Source organism: Rhinatrema bivittatum, chromosome 9, assembly GCF_901001135.1.
Source record: "Rhinatrema bivittatum chromosome 9, aRhiBiv1.1, whole genome shotgun sequence".
Taxonomy (NCBI): domain Eukaryota; kingdom Metazoa; phylum Chordata; class Amphibia; order Gymnophiona; family Rhinatrematidae; genus Rhinatrema; species Rhinatrema bivittatum.
Window position 1 is genome coordinate 133,511,386 of NC_042623.1, and position 16,826 is coordinate 133,528,211.

Consider the following 16,826-nt stretch of genomic DNA (forward strand, 5'->3'; position numbering starts at 1 on the left):
ATTCAAATAGAAGGTACCTATCTGCATACTTTGTGTTTGAATATTGTTTGTTCTTCGAAGGCAAGCTGGATGTTAAGTCCTCACAGATAGTTGGCATCATCTGATTGAGCCCGAGTCAGTGAAGTTTACTATAAAGCTTGTAGAAGCTTTTGGAGTGCTCCACTGAGGATGTGTGTACCATCCCATATCATGGATATCATATGGAGCTACCTTCAGTTCTTAATTTTCAGCAGAGCCCAATAGTTGCATACATTTTCTCAGAAGAAAACTTTTGAAAAAATTAGTGTTTTCATCACAGGGTTTCACAGTTTCTTATCTTGCTCTGTTCAGGTTCACTAGATAGATTTTTCATCATTTTTTCAAGTTTTCCTGATTTTTTTTTCAGCTTCTACCTTGTGCTTAAATAATCTGTCAGTTTTCCCTTTAAAATCAAATCATTTGATTTTGCCTATGTTATTTTTTGGCTCATGTCCCAAAAGAGAAAAAGGCCAGCATCTTCAATAAGTGCACCTTGGGTGGACACACTTAAATCTATAATAGATCCCCATTACAGATGTGTGCTTTGCCTGGAGGATATTACATTATGACGTGTGACTATTGACGGTGAGGACGTCAGTTCCAGTAGACATTAATGGCATTGAAACCATGAAGGTTATGAACAAATGATTAACGTGATAAAAAGCAGTTATAAGTGGATGCGTTGATGTACTGAATTGAATTTATGAGATTACGACTTTGTTATTTAAGAGCAAGTAGGGAAAAGAACATTGTGGAAAGCATTATCGTGATTAGTCCCTGAGGAAGCCCCGAGGAGGGGGTGAAACAAAGATCTTTGTTGGACCAGATAAAAGGAGCAGATAAAAGATATGACGCTTATTTGCGATTGAGAGGATTAAGCTACTTCATGGGAAACTCCTTTGTAATTAGGAGTGGATAAAATAATAGAGCCATGATAATTAGAAAATAATTTATAAATGAGAAAAAAAGTTATTAATTCATGAAAGATGTTATAAGTATTTTGTGTAAAAAAGCAATATTTTTTAAATTCTTGATTTTTGAGTCAGTGTTTTACATGTTCCATGTAGTTTTAAAAATGGTATGAATGGTGAATGGATGAGTATGTTTTGATTAGTTAGATTTTAATTGTCTAGATAGGATGTGAATTATTGGATATAAATAAAATACAGATATTATTTTTGCACAAATAATATATTCTCTGGGTATGTTATGATTTAATGGATAGAGGATAACTTGCTAAATATATCCCTGTATGTTTAAAATAAATTGCCTGGAGGATAAGCACAATGTCTTGGGGTGCGCCCCCTATGGGATGATGACCAGCAAAGGACATTATTCATGATTTATAGCTAATGGAAAAGCTCTTTGGGGAAAAGCAAGTCCAGCCTATTGGCTTCAGAAACAGTATCAAAAGGCCCAGTGCACGATCACTGAAACGGAGAAATTTTCTGCTGATATACATCCCCAATGCCCTGCCACAGAGGGAACAGCATATTCTCACATTGATCTGGGGAATGGCTGAGATACCAGCCATCATCTCAAGTGTTTCAGAATGATGTGACCACTCCTCCTCCTTCCCATGTGGTATTAGCATCAGTTGTTTTTTGCAGAGGAGTTAGAAAGAAGAATCCAAGCAGATCTGGATCATTGAATTGCAAGTATCAATACATCAACATCGTCAATAGCCTTGCAAACTGAGATCCAACGCATGCTGGAGGCGTTCATTCTATCTGGCAAAATAGAGCCGATGCTTGGAGGAGCATCAGAAACCATCACATTGTTGCCATTTTCGAGTGCATCAGGGAGGAACTTCCACCAAGGCACAAAAGTTCGATGTCTAGACACCAGCAGACAAAGGATATTCTCACTGAGGACTTGCCTTCTAGCCAAATGCACACTCAAACTACCAATCTTTGATTATTTCTCAGAGTCTGAGAATTTCTGGGGGCACAACTCTGGATCTGAGGGCTACTTTAATCAGAAGAGCTAATAGAACCCTCTTCTCCACAGAAAAGAAGACAGGCTCCTCCAAAAGATCTCCTCTTTATTGATTTTGTAAAGAGAATGGTGGACACCATTCCATTTAATTTACAAAAGGAGAAAGAGTCCAGGCCAAAGCAAAACATTTTGACATGCACCAGTTTGTGGAACCCATCCCCAAGAAAATCATGATAGTGTTTATTCATAAAATCCTTAGACCATAAGATTTGCCATACTGGGTCAGACCAGAGGTTCATCAAGCCCAGTATCCTATTTCCAACAATGGCCAATCCAGGTCATGAGATCCTTCAGGAGAGACAGATGAGAATTTGGGAAACTCCCTTCTCTGTATCTAAAAGGCTCCTAGATTTGAAAATCAGCAACTGCCTCATTGGTCAGTTATGATGTTTCCTCAAATTTTTGAAGATGTGCAAACTTTTTTTTGTGTAACTTTCTGTAAGTTGAGTTCAAATTTGTGCACTATGAGCCAGTTTAATGCAAATATTGGGATTTCTTTTGCAGGCTATGTTTTTCTGTGTGCATGTGAACAGCTTAGAGGGAGCAGTGGTCAACTGTAGTCAAATTCATTCTCAAAAATGCCAAGAGGTCTAGAACCCATTCTTTGGTGCCCCTGGGGAGGGATTTTCATATGCTCAATAATATTTGATATGACACCTGTCATGAAGGTCGGTATATAAAAGAATTAAGTAAATAAAAATAAATAAATAAATATTGCTCAATACCCATATAGCATCTTACCAGTTCTTCATGGGCCAATATAAGCAAAACATTCTGAAAGATAAGAGTGTCAGAGTATCTCCCTGGAGTCACCAGTGGACAAGGATATGAAGCGTGGAAAACACTTGGTCAAATTGGCCTGCAGTGTTTTTGGAACAATATCAAGAGTTTCTGTAGTAGATATTAACATCCATAGGCGCGCATGATTGTGGGTTTCAGATCAAGATGAAATGTGCAGAACAGACTCACAAATGTGCTACAATAGAGCGAATCTCTTTAGGGATAAGATCAAGCTCAAATTAAGGACCAGTGTGCTACACTCCAGATCCGCCCTCCTCATCTAGGAGATAATCGAACCAAACAAGTTCCGGAATTCCCCAACTCGCATCATTCATATCCAGGCTACATTATCTCATCCCAACGTTAGGTCCCAAGCTCTTATAGCCTGGTTATTGAGAGGCTAGCATTGAATTCTCTTAACTTATCTGAGAATTTATCTCAAAATCTTCTGGCTTCCAAAAAAGATTCCACAGGGAAATCTTATGGTTTAAATGACGAAGGTTTGCCTTCTGGTATGAGCGACCCTAAACCCTTTCTCCGGTTCCACATAAAAACTCTTGAATACTTTCTACATCTTGCAGAGTCTGGTCTGAAGACTAGTCCCATTAGGGTTCACCTCAGTGTTTATCACCACCATGTGAAAGGTAAATCCATTTCCGTACAGCCTTTAGTTGTCCGTTTCATATGAGGCTTGCTTCTATTGAAGCCTCCCAACTAGCTGCCTTCTTGATCTTGGGACCTCAACCAGTTGAAGAAAGCTTCCTTTGAGCAATTTGACTCCTGTAAGCTGAAGTAACTGACCAGGGGATTATATTTTTGGTATCAGTCACTTTGGTACATATTCATTGAACTCCAAGCCCTAGTGACTTATCCACAGTGTATTAGGGTGGATCTGGGCACATATCCTAACTCTCTTGCCTAAGGTAATGTCTGATTTCCACCTTAAGCAGTCAGTCAACTTTTCAATATTTTTTCCCAGGGCACATGTCCACAAAGATTAACAAGCCTTGAACAATTTGGATTACAAAAAGTCGGAAGACTATGGATATTTGTTTCTTTTGACTCCAGCAAACCTGGAACTGCCATTGCCAAGCACATCCTTTGGATAGCAGGTTGCATTTCTTTCTGTTAAGCCCATTCACAGGTCTGATTCTGGCTCATGGCAGCATCAGTGGCCCACCTAACATCGACATCCATGGAAGAGATTTGCAAGACTCTGACTGGAAGTTCAGTCCATACATTCATTTCCCATTATTGTTTTAAAAAAAAAAAAATCCCAGCGCAACAGTAGATTTGGTCATTCCGTCCTAAGGAGTCTATCTGAGGTTTAGAATTCCAGCTCCATCCCCCCAGGGCTCTTTGTTGTTTCCAGGCTGCCCTCTTAAAAAAAACAAATTTACAAAAATGGCTTATATCTACCTAAAATAGTTCTGCCCATTGTGGTTGTATATTTTCCTCCTCTTTCTTTAGAGGCAGCCTGTAGCTAGGTCACTCACCCTTCCCTCTCTCCATGAAGACTTAACATCCTGCTTGTCCTCAGAGAAAGCAAATGTTATTATCTGTAACAGGTGTTCTCTGAGGACAGCAGGATGTAAGTTCTCACAGAACCCATCCTCCCAAAGTTGGTTCCTATATGTTTTGAATTGTATTAAGAACTAAAGATATCCCTGTACAATGTCCGTGTTGCGGGACAGCACACACATTCTCAGTAGAGTGTGCCAAACGCTTCTAGAAGCTTTTAAGTAAACCCCTTGTCTGGGCTGTATTGGTTGATGTCACCCACTTGTGGAGACTTAAATCCTTCTGTCCTTGAGCATCTATTATAAATAAGCAACTTTCACTTTGTGAGGCTAAAACTACGTGCACATTTACATCATCTAAAATGATGGATTTCAGTACAGATGTTGCTGTCAAAGAGTCATTGCCAGCATCCTACCATGGTAGAGATAACTGAATCTTTCTTTGGTTTATGTTTTTGGAGACTGAGAAATGTATTCCAGTAAAGAGAAATTAGCAGTGCATATTATTGTAAGAAGTTGTGAGCCTTCAGTGTATTTTCCACATTTTTCACACCATGTATTTCACATATTTCACACCATGTGGATATAAGGCACACATTTTAGTCCAGGGCTTCCGAGACGTATCCTGAGAGGCACAATCAATATGCATGAGATAAATTTCCATACAATATATGCAAATGTATTTCATGTGTGTTCAATGTGGATAACCTGAAAACTCAGCTGTCTGGTTACCAGGACAGGTTTGAGAAACCCTATTCTAGTTTGTGCCCCTGTGTTCTAAACCCCCATATCATACTACTTAATTAACCCTTTGGAATATGCAGGTTCTGAATAGCTAATCTTAGCATTAAAGTTGTGATCCCCTACACTAGTCTTTATGAGCCACTAGCAGGATATCCACAATAAATATTTGAGATGTATTTGCAGACATATGATCTGTGACCCAGGCTAATTTGCATATTTTGATTATCCTAAAGTCCAAATCTGTTAATAGTTCACAAGAGCTAGTGTTGGAAGCCACTGGAAAACTCCAGTCTGAATACCTATGACAAGGGTGGCTAACTCTGGTATTCAAGAGCCACAAACAGGCCTGGTTTTCATGATATCCACAATGAATATGCGATAATTTACATAAACTGCATTCATTGAATGCAAATCTATTTCATGCATATGCATTGTGAATATCCTGAAAACCTGGCCTGTTTCTGGTTCTTGAGGACCAGAGTGACCAACCTAACCTATGAGTTTGTTCAGTAAGGGTGGTATATTTGATAATGCAAAGATAAATTTGTACAGCTGAAGAGATAAAAATAATGCTAAGTTGTGTAACAGTCAGTACATGGAGAGTTTCTCTTTTCTACCCTCTCTTTTTAGCCGTGGCCTGATGGAGGATGATGCTGAACCAATTTTTGAAGATGTGATGATGTCATCACGGGGCCAGCTGGAGGATATGAATGAGGAATTCGAGGACACCATGGTTATTGATCTGGTTAGTAGGTTACTTGTACCGTTTTGCATGTATGGTTGCTGCATAGGAGGAGGAATGCAATAATCAAAGCAAAAGTAACCACATAGTTTTGCTTTGATTATCCCTGCAAATTCCATAGTAAAATCTACCCATGAAGTTTGCCAAAATGCAGGTAATTTATATACACCACTATTTCTTAAAGATTAACGCTATTATAAATACACTAAACTATAGAAATAAAATACATCAACTGTTACCAATTTACACTTTTAAAATATTTTCTTACAAATTTTTCACACACAAATTTTTAAATATCTGCATATTTTTCATTTTTGTAGAGGACATGGAATTGTCATGGAGGATGCAAGATTTGAAAGAACATTGCTTGATATTTAGGATAACTCAGGGCTATGAATATGTAATACAGCCAGTGACCTGAGCAGTCCTAGAGTAAGACCACACAAGCAACCTTGAGAATTTTTACAAAGGAGCTTTTAGGTGGCTAGCAATCCACTAAAACCTTTATTGTGACACGGTCATAACATATTGATAAACTCTCAAAATAATAATGCTGCCAAATAAAATATTCCTTTGTCAATCTTGGAACATTTGTCTTCTTTCCAGCCTCCTTCAAGGAACAGACGGGAGCGGGCTGAGCTGAGGCCAGACTTTTTTGATTCTGCAGCTATAATAGAAGATGATTCGGTGAGTTGTACCTTTTTTGCTTGCTAGCTTTGTATGGCTGTACATAGCCTTAAGCCTAACTGCTAAATCCCACTAAGGGCTACAAACTTAAAAACATTTAAAATTTTATGTAAAGGTCTGTTAATGCAGGCTAGGGGGGTCTATGCACTGAAAGGTATGCTAACATTTTTTTTTTAGTGTGCATACTAAAAAATGGTCCCAGCACGCAATGCACTAAGGCATTGAAGTGCAACATATGCCCACATTGAAAGCTACACGTTAAATGGAGTGTGAACCTTTTCACAAGTGCATGAGCTCCATCCTGAAATCCCTTGCACTCACCATCCCAGAGTGCAAGGACCATAACCATTATGGAGGACCTCTCCCATATACCATCAAAGCCTCCTCTAGGGATGTCCCCTATCCTCTGTTGATCCTCTGTTGCCAGCCCTCTGGAGTTACACTTCTGCCCCTTTCCCCAAAAAATGAAGAAGCTGCCTCCAAAGTTACTCAGACCTTCCACCCATCCAGAATGGCCACTTGACATTCCAGTGGTCTTTTCATTCTTCCCCAGCAGGAAGAAATGGAAAGCTTGCCTGCCGGTACGGCCACTAAACTCCAAATGATGCTACATGGTTTGATATTTAGTGACACACTACTATGCGGCACAGTTTGGAATTCAGAAACCATGCTGGTAGGAGGACTCTCCATTCCCTCCTGTCAGTGAAAAATGAAAGGACCTCCAGAATAGTAAGTGGCCATTCCAGAGGGTGGCTGGTGAGGTGGATCTTGGATATTCCCTGATACATTCATTCATTCTTGTAGATGGGGAACATCCCTAAGAGAGGCTTCTTCATACTTCATGAGATGAGAAGAAATGTAGGGCATAGCCCTGGGAGGGACTGATTTTTGCATTTTGGAGAATCAGAATAGGATGGAGGATAGCCCTAAAGAGTGCTTATTCATCCTTGTGGGAATTGGGAGGAGGTGTAGGAGATGTAGCCACCAAGAGGCAGCTTCTCTGTATATTAGAGGAGCTGGTAGAGGTAGCCCAGAGGGAGCATATCAGGAGGGAAGCAATGAGGATTTCCCTTCTGTATTTCATGTTAACATAATGACACTGCAGACATGTTTTAATACCCACTATGGAAAAGGTACTGGAGGTCTGAAGGCCTTACACTGAATAAAACTAGGCTTAGTGCATGGGGTGATCATAGTATTGCTCATTATCTTAATTTGCATCTCATTTTTTGGTATTTGCCTATGTGCACACTTCTTTTTTTAATGCACACACAATAATAGGTAGTAATTGTTTATCATGCACACTAAGGGGTTAATTTTCAAAAGGATTTTCGTGCCTAATACTGGGTTCTATGCATGTAAATGTGTTTTTGAAAATTGATAGAATATATGCTGTTGATTTGTCAATATGTTTTACGTTAGTAAGTGCCTTTTAAGCATATGAATGGGCTTTTGAAAATTGCTACAATTATATGCTATTTTTACACACCTCGGGTTGTTCATTGAACACCATTTTTTGTGCACATTAAATTGTTTCAATATATGTGCTAACCTGTAGTGCATAGGCCTCTAAGTCATTGTATTCTCCAAGGACAAGCAGGATTGTAGTCCTCACACATGGGTGACATCATCAGATGCAGCTGGGCCCAGCATGCCACCAGTCACACGTCCATGCGGGGTCCCTCTTCAGTCTCTTCTTTTCCGTAAAACTTTCGCCTCTTGATCATGGAGCTCGCGATTTTTCTTCTTTTTCTGCAGTTTTTGATATCTCCGGCATCGAGTAGGGTCCCTCGTGGTTTTTTCGGGTTCTTTCCTTCTGCAATCTGGTAAGTCATCCGGTTATTCGCGGGCAATCACCGACAGTATCTTCCTGGTTGCAGTTACTTTTGCGTGCAGAGTGAGTGAACTGCAAGCTCTGGTGTCGTACCTCCTTATACAAAATTTTGCCTTGATAAGGTGGTTTTGCATATGCACCCGAAATTCCTTCCTAAGGTGGTCTCAGAGTTCCATCTTAATCAGTCCATTGTGTTGCCTTCCATTTTTCCGAAGCCACATACTTATCGGGGTGAGCGGACTCTGCACAGTCTGGATTGTAAAAGGGCTCTGGCCTTTTACTTGGATCGGATGGCGCCTCACCCTCTATCAAATCATCATTTTGTCTCTTTCAACAAAAACAGATTGGGGGCCATGGTATCCAAGCAGACCTTATCCCATTGGCTTGCAGACTGTATTTCCTTCTTCTACGCCCAGGCGGGCTTACAGCTTGATGGTATGAGCTATGTCAGTCTTAGTGGCTCACTTACATGCAGTCTCCATTCACGAGATTTGCAGAGTGGTGACCTGGAGTTCCCTCCACACGTTCGCCTCACATTATTGCCTAGATAAGGATAGCCAACAAGACAGTCATTTTGGACAGTCCATTTTCCATAATCTCTTTCAGCAATGAAAACCCAACTCTCCCTCCTTGGACCCTGTCCTTGGGTGCAGGCCTGCTCCTCTGTTTATTGCATCTATTGTTGTGCACGTTGGCACCTGTTCTTTGCTGCAGACATTGGGAGCAGCCTGGGGCTATTTAATCACCCATGTGTGAGGACTACTATCCTGCTTGTCCTTGGAGAAAGCAGAGTTGGTTACCTATAACAGGTGTTCTCCAAGGACAGCAGGATGTTAGTCCTCATGAAACCCGCCCGCCTCCCCGCAGAGTTGGGTTTATTTTATTTTTCGCGAACTCTGTTATAAGACTGAAGAGGGGACCCTGTGTGGGATGCGTGGTTGGTAGCATGCTGGGCATGCTCAGTGTGCCAGTCAAAGTTTTCCATGCCAGGCTTCATCTAATGATGTCACCCATGTGTGAGGACTAACATCCTGCTGTTCTTGGAGAACACCTGTTACAGGTAAGCAACTATGCTTAAAGCAGAAAAAACATAGATACAGATGTAACATGAGATTTCTTCACAAAAAGTGGTGGAAGCAAGGAACAGCTTCCTAAGGGAGGTGATGGAGGCAAGAACAGTAACAGAATGCAAGAAGATGTGGGATAAATACAGAGGATCTTTAACTGCAATCATTCATAGTCTGTGGCACTACTAAAGGAAGCAAATTGTACAAACAAAATGGATTCCCAGTCCTTATCTGCTGTCATGTTCTATGTTTCTCTGTATCATGAGAGTTAAGTGTAATCCAATGCTATAATCCAGCAGAGAAAGGAAGCCTGTCCTTTTGTGACACCGTCAGGCCGATACAGTACAGTTCGCTCCGGAGCGCACTGTTAACCCGCGTTTGGACGCACGTTTTCAACGCTCTAGCTTAACCCCTTATTCAGTAAGGGGTAATAGCGCGTCAAAAATGCGCATCCAACCCCCCCGAAACTTATAGCGCCCACAACATGCAAATGCATGTTGATGGCCCTATTAGTTATACCCGCGCGATTCACTAAGTAAAATGTGCAGCCAAGCCGCTCATTTTACTTTCAGAAATTAGCGCCTACCGAAAGGTAGGTGTTAATTTCTGCCGGACTGGGAAAGTGCACAGAAAAGCAGTAAAAACTGCTTTTCTATGCACACTCCGACTTAATATCATGGCGATATTAAGTCGGAGGTCCCAAAAGTTAAAAATAATTTAAAAAAATTTTTTTTTTAAATCAGCTCGCGGGTTGAAAACCGGACGCTCAATTTTGCCAGTTTCTGAACCCGTGGCTGTCAGCGGGTTTGAGAACAGACGCTGGCAAAATTCAGTGTTGGCTGTCAAACTCGCTGACAGCCGCCACTCCTGTCAAAAAAGAGGCGCTAGGGACGTGCTAGTGTTCCTAGCGCCTCTTTTTACTGCGGGCCCTAATTTGAATAATTTTTTTCTGAATCGTGCGCACAGGAGATTGGCCTGTGCGCGCGCCGGGAGAGCGGGCACTTGCCCGCTCTCCCGCGATTTTTACTGTATCGGCCTGCTGTCATTCTCCACCCTATTCTCAGTCTCAGGATATGCCTTCTAGAATTGCAGGTTCACAGACCAGCAAACAGGCCGATGCTATACCGTGCGCTGGCTGCAGTGCACAGTTTAACCAGAGATTGGATGTGCTTCCATATCAACAGATGCAAAACGGGGATTAGTACGTCCAATCACGCGCATAGGTAATAGTGCTCATCACATGCAAATGCATGTTGATGAGGCTATTATCGATTCCCCTTCCATGCAAAAAAAAAAAAAGTGCATCAGATGCGCACATTTTTACTGGCGTAAAGTCTTGAGGAGCCCAAAATGTTTACAGAAAAGCAGAAAATACTGCTTTTCTGTACTTCTTCCAACTGAATATCATGGCGATATTAAGTCGGAGGAACTAAAGAATGAGAAATGTCCCAAAAAATAGTGTTATACACAATATACCTGTATTTCCACATTAAATGTATTTAAATGCTTTATTACAATATTCATTAAAAAAAACATACATAACACACCCTAAATTACCATTCACCCTCTCATTCATTCATCTAAACAACATATAATAAATACACCCTAAAACCTCTCCTTAACATCATATACATAATATGCACTTAATTACAATTGATATAGATACAATGTAAACATATCCCTCCAATTACATATTTTCAATCACGTATCTCGGCTTGTTTGTCACAGAAGTTTTTCACACATACTAAATTTCAATACAGGTCTGAACTTGTTCTTCACAAAATATTTTCCCTTTATTTCATCACAAAAATCTTTCACAAAATTTTTCTTTTATTTCATATCCTCTCAATTATTTTTTCATCCCTTTCAATTGCTGTCCCGACAGGAAGCTCCTGTTTCACCCTTCGGTTTCTTCAGGGGATTAACCTTATACTCAAACTTGAAAACTCCTGGAGAACATTCAGTAAATCTGTATCGCCAATCACCTCATGTATCAAACTTTTATTGCCGATCCTAATGTAATCAAAGACACCTTAAATGAAAATCAACCCATTATAATAAATGATTCCAATTTTACCTTCACCATATACCTTTATAAATTCATCCCATACTCCCTATGTTGTCCAGTAATTTTAAACAATTTGACTATTTTAAATATTTTTAAAAAACTACTTTCCTAGTCATTGTTTTTTGCGTGTAGGGAGATATATGTTTTGACCAAAAAATAGTGTGCCAGTGGTCAGGTTAGGAAAACGGATGCTGTAAAATTAAACGTCCATTTTCCTAAGTTGCTGACAGCCACTTCTCCCAGGAGCCCGCTGCCGAGGAGGCGCTAGGGGCGCACAATTTCCCATAGTGCCTCCTTTTTACTGCATCAGCCCATTTGCATTTAGCATTGGGTGCCCCGGAGGAGTGTATCGGCGCACATTAAGGAAGCAAACACTCAATCATAGGCACCCCTTTAACGCATGCCAATATTGCAACAGCCTGAAAGTCACAGATCTTGAGGTTTTTCTTGCTCATGTGACCTGACTACTGCTCCCCTTTCTGCCTTCAGTTGATTATTTGTCTCTTGCAGGTAGCTGCAGGTAAACCACACCCCTGCCTTCAGCGTGGATGTGCAGTATTTTTTCTTGTTAGCATTTTCACAGTTTTTGTTTAAGAAGGAGAGCCATTGTCTCTTTGCTGGATTAAAACATGAGCCATGTTTCACTGCTTTCAGTACACAGTCTAAGAAGAAGCTATTGAAAAGGGATTGGGCTGTAGTCAGTGTGAAGGCAGCTGAAAGCAAAATCCACTTGCCATCATTTTCTCCCTAAAAACGAGAGGTCCATATTCTAAAGCTAAATGAAAATGTGAGCACTTTACTATTATTTCGCTAGAATTTAGCCGGATACGTTAGGGGCATTTTGGGGGCATAACTGGGAGGAGTTGTTAGCCGGATAATTTATCCTGCGAACTTTGATATTCAGAGTTAGCTGGATGACTTATCTGGCTAAAACTGATTGGCTCGTAGAGCTGGCCTAAGATTATCCAAATAAACTTATCTGGCTAACCTTAAGGTATATTTAGTGGTGCAACTGTGCCGCTGAATATATAATGCTATTTAGTCAGATAAGTTTATACAGCTAATTAGTAGAGCCGCACAGAGATTAAATATGGATAAATATGGATGTCAAACAGCATGCTGCCTGATAAATACTGCAACTATGGGGCTGATGTAATAAAACTCAAGTCAAAAATGGCAGCAAATTTTACTGCCAATTTTTAAAAACGCATGCATTAAAAACCTGCAGCCCCGCTTGATGCTGTAAACTAATGGTATGCAAATCAAGCTGGAGCTAAATATGCACAATAATCACAAAAAGCACTCAAAAGCCGGTGTTAAAATGGACATGAAAAAATTGCGGTAAAAACAGCAGTAAAATCCAACACTAGTTAGAAAAGGTCTACAGTGTTCCCTATAGGTTGGTACAAGGCTGACCTACGGTGTAATTGGTGATGCATACATATCCATCTGTTTTCATGAACACTTTTCCTTGCATGGATGTAGAAGGCAGCCTCTTCCAGGGCCATTTTGTCAGCACTGGGTAGTGTTGGGCAAGCTTTGGACCTAGGCATTGGAGGTTTTCTATGTAAGAATAGTGGTTCTTGGTAATTTGGATTGCTGAGTGATGTCTTTAATAGCACTTGTTTTTCCCTTGCTGTTTCTTTTTTCTGTGCTCTTGAGTGAATATTAGAGTGCATCTAATTGTTAGTTTGCATTTGTCTGTGTATCCACTTTTGTGTTTAGATTGCTGAAAGAGTGGAATTGATGTTCGTGGCTGTAGAGAGAATGGAGCGTGACAAAGGGGGCAAATGAGGGAGTGGATGAACTTGACAGGCAGGCAAGCAGAGACAGAGAGGACAGGAAGAGTGTGGTGAATGAGTCTCAGTGTAGCCAAGGAGGGAAGATGGGATAGGAGGAGAGGGGCATGCATGAATTGGCAAGTGCAGGTAAAGCAGGGAAGAAAAGAAAATGGGTGGAGGAATCAGAGCAGGGGGAAGAGGGGAATGCAATGAGAGTAGCATTCAGGGAGGTAGGGACCCATCCCCAGTTATCATTAGATTATGATGAGCAGGCAGGAACCAGCAGTTAGCAATTGAAGGAGAAGCAGCATCAATGCTATGTGCACTTCAGGGAGGAAGAGAGAGTTATTCTGGTGCAGCAGTCTATGAGAAGCACAGTGTGCTCTTTGGACGGAAGACATCCTTGAAGAGCAATAAGAACATCTGGGACAGGATCGCCAAGGATGTCAGCAGCCTGTCAGTGACTACCTGGATGGTGAACCAACTGAAGCATCGATGGCAGGACACCAGGGCAGCTGTCAAGGCAAAGCTGGTACAGATAGAGAGGTCCAAGTGCCAGATGGGAAGAGGCCCAGCATGTGATGTGCAGCTGACACAGGTGGAGGAGCTGGTTCAGGGGACTCTTCAGAAGGACTACTTTGTTGGTATACATACTGGCGAGACAGACATGGAGACTGAAGAAGGAGCAGGTGAGCATGATAAGAAATTTATCTCCAGGGTGAAAAGAGCTGGCTGGAGGGGGAGGGATCAGAAGGATGTAATAGTACTTGGTTCTGAGATGTTAGAGGTTTTTTAAAATTTATTTTCCCAGGTATCTTGTCGACCGATGACCGCAGAGGGGCGTGCCACTGAGAACCAGCCAGCATCTCTGGATCCACCATCACCATCTCCTCCAATAGATGGCAGACAGGCAGTTGAGATCCACTTCACATGGCCAAACACATTCATGTCAGATATCCTAAAGGCACCAGCAAAACCTGGCATCATTGTGGGCATTTCTACAAGCGTCACTGTGGTCAGCAGTGGGGCTTCACATCACAATATTTTCACCAATAGGAACACCACTCTCCAGTGCTGACACAATGGCAGAACAGGTCTTGGTGGAACTGCTTGCAAGTTAGGAACTCATCAAAGCAAGTATGACAGTGGGCTGGACAGCAGTACCATAGGAGATGGAACTCATGAGGAAGATGATACGTCAGCGACGCAGGCAGAGGGTCTGCGAGGAAGAGCACTGCCGCAGCCTGTGTTTTTTGCATGATGATATTGGTGTCCTACGAGGACTTGATTTATCCAAATGGGAAATGAACAGAACCCTTACCCATGTGACCTGGGCCTCTCTTCAGGTTTCCTGGCCACGCCCACCCCTTGAGAATAGGAAACATTGGCAGTCAGTTGCCACATTGGACCACTGATAACAGTCCATGAATCCCACCTGGCCCATGCTGGACCACCAATGGCAGCCTCAGGAACCAACTCCCATGGAGAACAGGAAGACATCAGCTGTCATCTGCATGCCAGAACACCATTGATGGTCTCTGAACCCCACTGCGCTGTCTCTTTAGGGCTACATGATGGGAGAGGCTTTATTCTCTGAGGACAAGCAGGTTGGTAGTCAAAAATTCTAGAACTTTTAAACATGCCCTACTTAGCATGTGCAGCTGTAGTTATCACCCTGTCCCATGGGCAGAGTCCCTCAGTCTCTTCTTTATGCGGAGCCGTGTGGTCGCGGGAGCAGTGTGTATAACTATATTCAGCTTTGTCCTCTCCTCACAGTTTTTGAAATTGATATTTTCTAGAGCTGTAACTGTTTTACTTTCCTTTACCTTATGGTAATTTTATTTCCTTTTTTCCTCTTCTTTCCACTGTCTGCCAGCAGCAGGCAGGCCATAGTCGCTCATTAGCCTGGCAGTCTAATACTATCCCTTTATTAAATAAATACTGCACCTGCAGTTTCATATCTGTGTCCTTTCCTTGTTCTGTCTGTTTTTGTACCTTTGTCAGGTGCTGGTAGGACTGACATAATGCAGTATGTGGGTGATACGTGTACACCATTGAGTTTGGGGACTCGCCAGAGCTCTACCCGCAGGAGTTCCATGTCGTTTCACCGATCGATCAGCACTGATGGAGGGTCAGACAATGAAAAGATCAAGGACCACGCCATTCCTGTGAGGGGGAGAGCTCATCCTCCCCACATTCAAAGGAATTAGTCTCCACTAGCAGAAGCCCTGGAAGATATAGCTTCCCATCCTGCTTGCCTGTGATGGCAGTGCAGTCTACTTGTGAGAGAGGGTGAGCAGAGCCTAGGCAAGCAGCTTGCTGCTGCACCTTTGGTGCCATGCCCAGTATCGGTTGTCGTGCATATCTGTAACCAGTGCACAAATGATCTGACACGTCGATGTCAAGACCTCATCAGGGACTAGAATTACCATTGAGCGCCATGGTCATCCTTGATGCCTTTGAGGTGCTGGGGCTCCCTCGCCATTGAGGTGCCTGACCGCCCTCGCTACCATAAGGGCTATGTGCGCCAGCAAGCACTGTATATAGTTCGAGCATACTAGCTGGTCCTTCTGTACTTAGGCCTTGAGCCTTGATGTGGCAGAGTAGTAGCTCTGACCTCAAGTGTCGGGGACCAGGACTGCCATCAAGTACCATGGTCCCCCTCGATACCATCGGAGCCACCCTCAGTGCCATTGAGGTGCATGGCTGCCTCGATACCATTAACGCCGTCAATGCCATTGAGGTGCAGGGCCGTCATGGAGGCCATTGGGTTTGTGTTGGCCAGTGATGCCATTCGTTGCCACTCTCAACGATTGTCAAGTACCTTTGATGAAGCGCTGGGTTCTCCACTGAGCACTGGTTGCCCTCTGGGCCATTGACTGCTAGGGCTCCTGAGAGTCCTCTAGTGCCTCTGACCCCTCAGGTGAGAGGGGTTTTGGTGAACTTGGTGCTGTCAAGCACCGAAGTCACCATCTACTCAAGGCACCCTAGAGCACAGAGGCATCCAGGCACACTAGTCTGGTGCCCTCGAGGCTCCTTTGCAATGTCCAGGCAGGACACAGAGAGACATTGTGCTGTCCCATCGCTGGCCTATGTCTATCAGGCACCATGGATGCCAATGAACTCGGGGGCCCTGAGCCACTGAGATTGGGGGGCATCGGAGGCCCCGAGCTTCATGCACCATCGATGCTAATGAGCGCTAGGGTTGCTGTCGAGGCCATTGTTAGCCATAGCTGCTGGCAAGGGACGCCATCGAGCTTGCAGTATCGATGCCCTGGGACGTATAGGTGAGCCGAGGGAGAACTGTCGATGGCTCCAGCAGTCATTGGTTTCTTTGGTTATCAATGAGGTGTGTTGGGGCTGCAGAGCCTCTGCCTGCAGGCGCCCTGGGGCATCCTCGGTTCCACAGATCCATCAATGGCTTCAGGTACCAGGGTCTCTATCAGTGCCGCCTGGCTGTTGAATTACGCTGACGCTTGGGGCACCGGGTATGGCAGTATATACCATCAAACTGGTCATTGAAGCCTTGGTGCAACATTGTTTGGTGCTATTGATTCGATCCATTGTTGGTGAGCACAAGAGCATTA

General features: G+C 42.7%; 2 protein-coding genes across 3 annotated transcripts in view; both read left to right on the top strand.

The window, feature by feature from the left end:
- Positions 1 to 16,826, top strand: part of STAG1 (stromal antigen 1) — an 815,655-nt gene that overhangs the window by 745,391 nt on the left and 53,438 nt on the right. For both annotated transcript variants that reach the window (XM_029617274.1, XM_029617273.1), the window contains 2 exons: positions 5,691 to 5,805; positions 6,409 to 6,489. In XM_029617274.1, the coding sequence (XP_029473134.1) occupies positions 5,691 to 5,805; positions 6,409 to 6,489 (196 nt within the window). The remainder of the gene's footprint in view (positions 1 to 5,690; positions 5,806 to 6,408; positions 6,490 to 16,826) is intronic.
- Positions 12,483 to 14,841, top strand: LOC115099545 (t-SNARE domain-containing protein 1-like). The gene is made up of 2 exons (XM_029617275.1): positions 12,483 to 13,928; positions 14,051 to 14,841. The coding sequence occupies exons 1-2, from the start codon at positions 13,553 to 13,555 to the stop codon at positions 14,089 to 14,091; spliced, it is 417 nt and encodes a 138-aa protein (XP_029473135.1). The 5' UTR covers positions 12,483 to 13,552; the 3' UTR covers positions 14,092 to 14,841.

Bases quoted from the DNA above. Each gene is read 5' to 3' on its own strand.
- LOC115099545 (XM_029617275.1), top strand. From the start codon at position 13,553: ATGCTATGTGCACTTCAGGGAGGAAGAGAGAGTTATTCTGGTGCAGCA. The intron at 13,929-14,050 runs GTGAGCATGATA...TTATTTTCCCAG, and splicing joins GGAGACTGAAGAAGGAGCAG to GTATCTTGTCGACCGATGAC.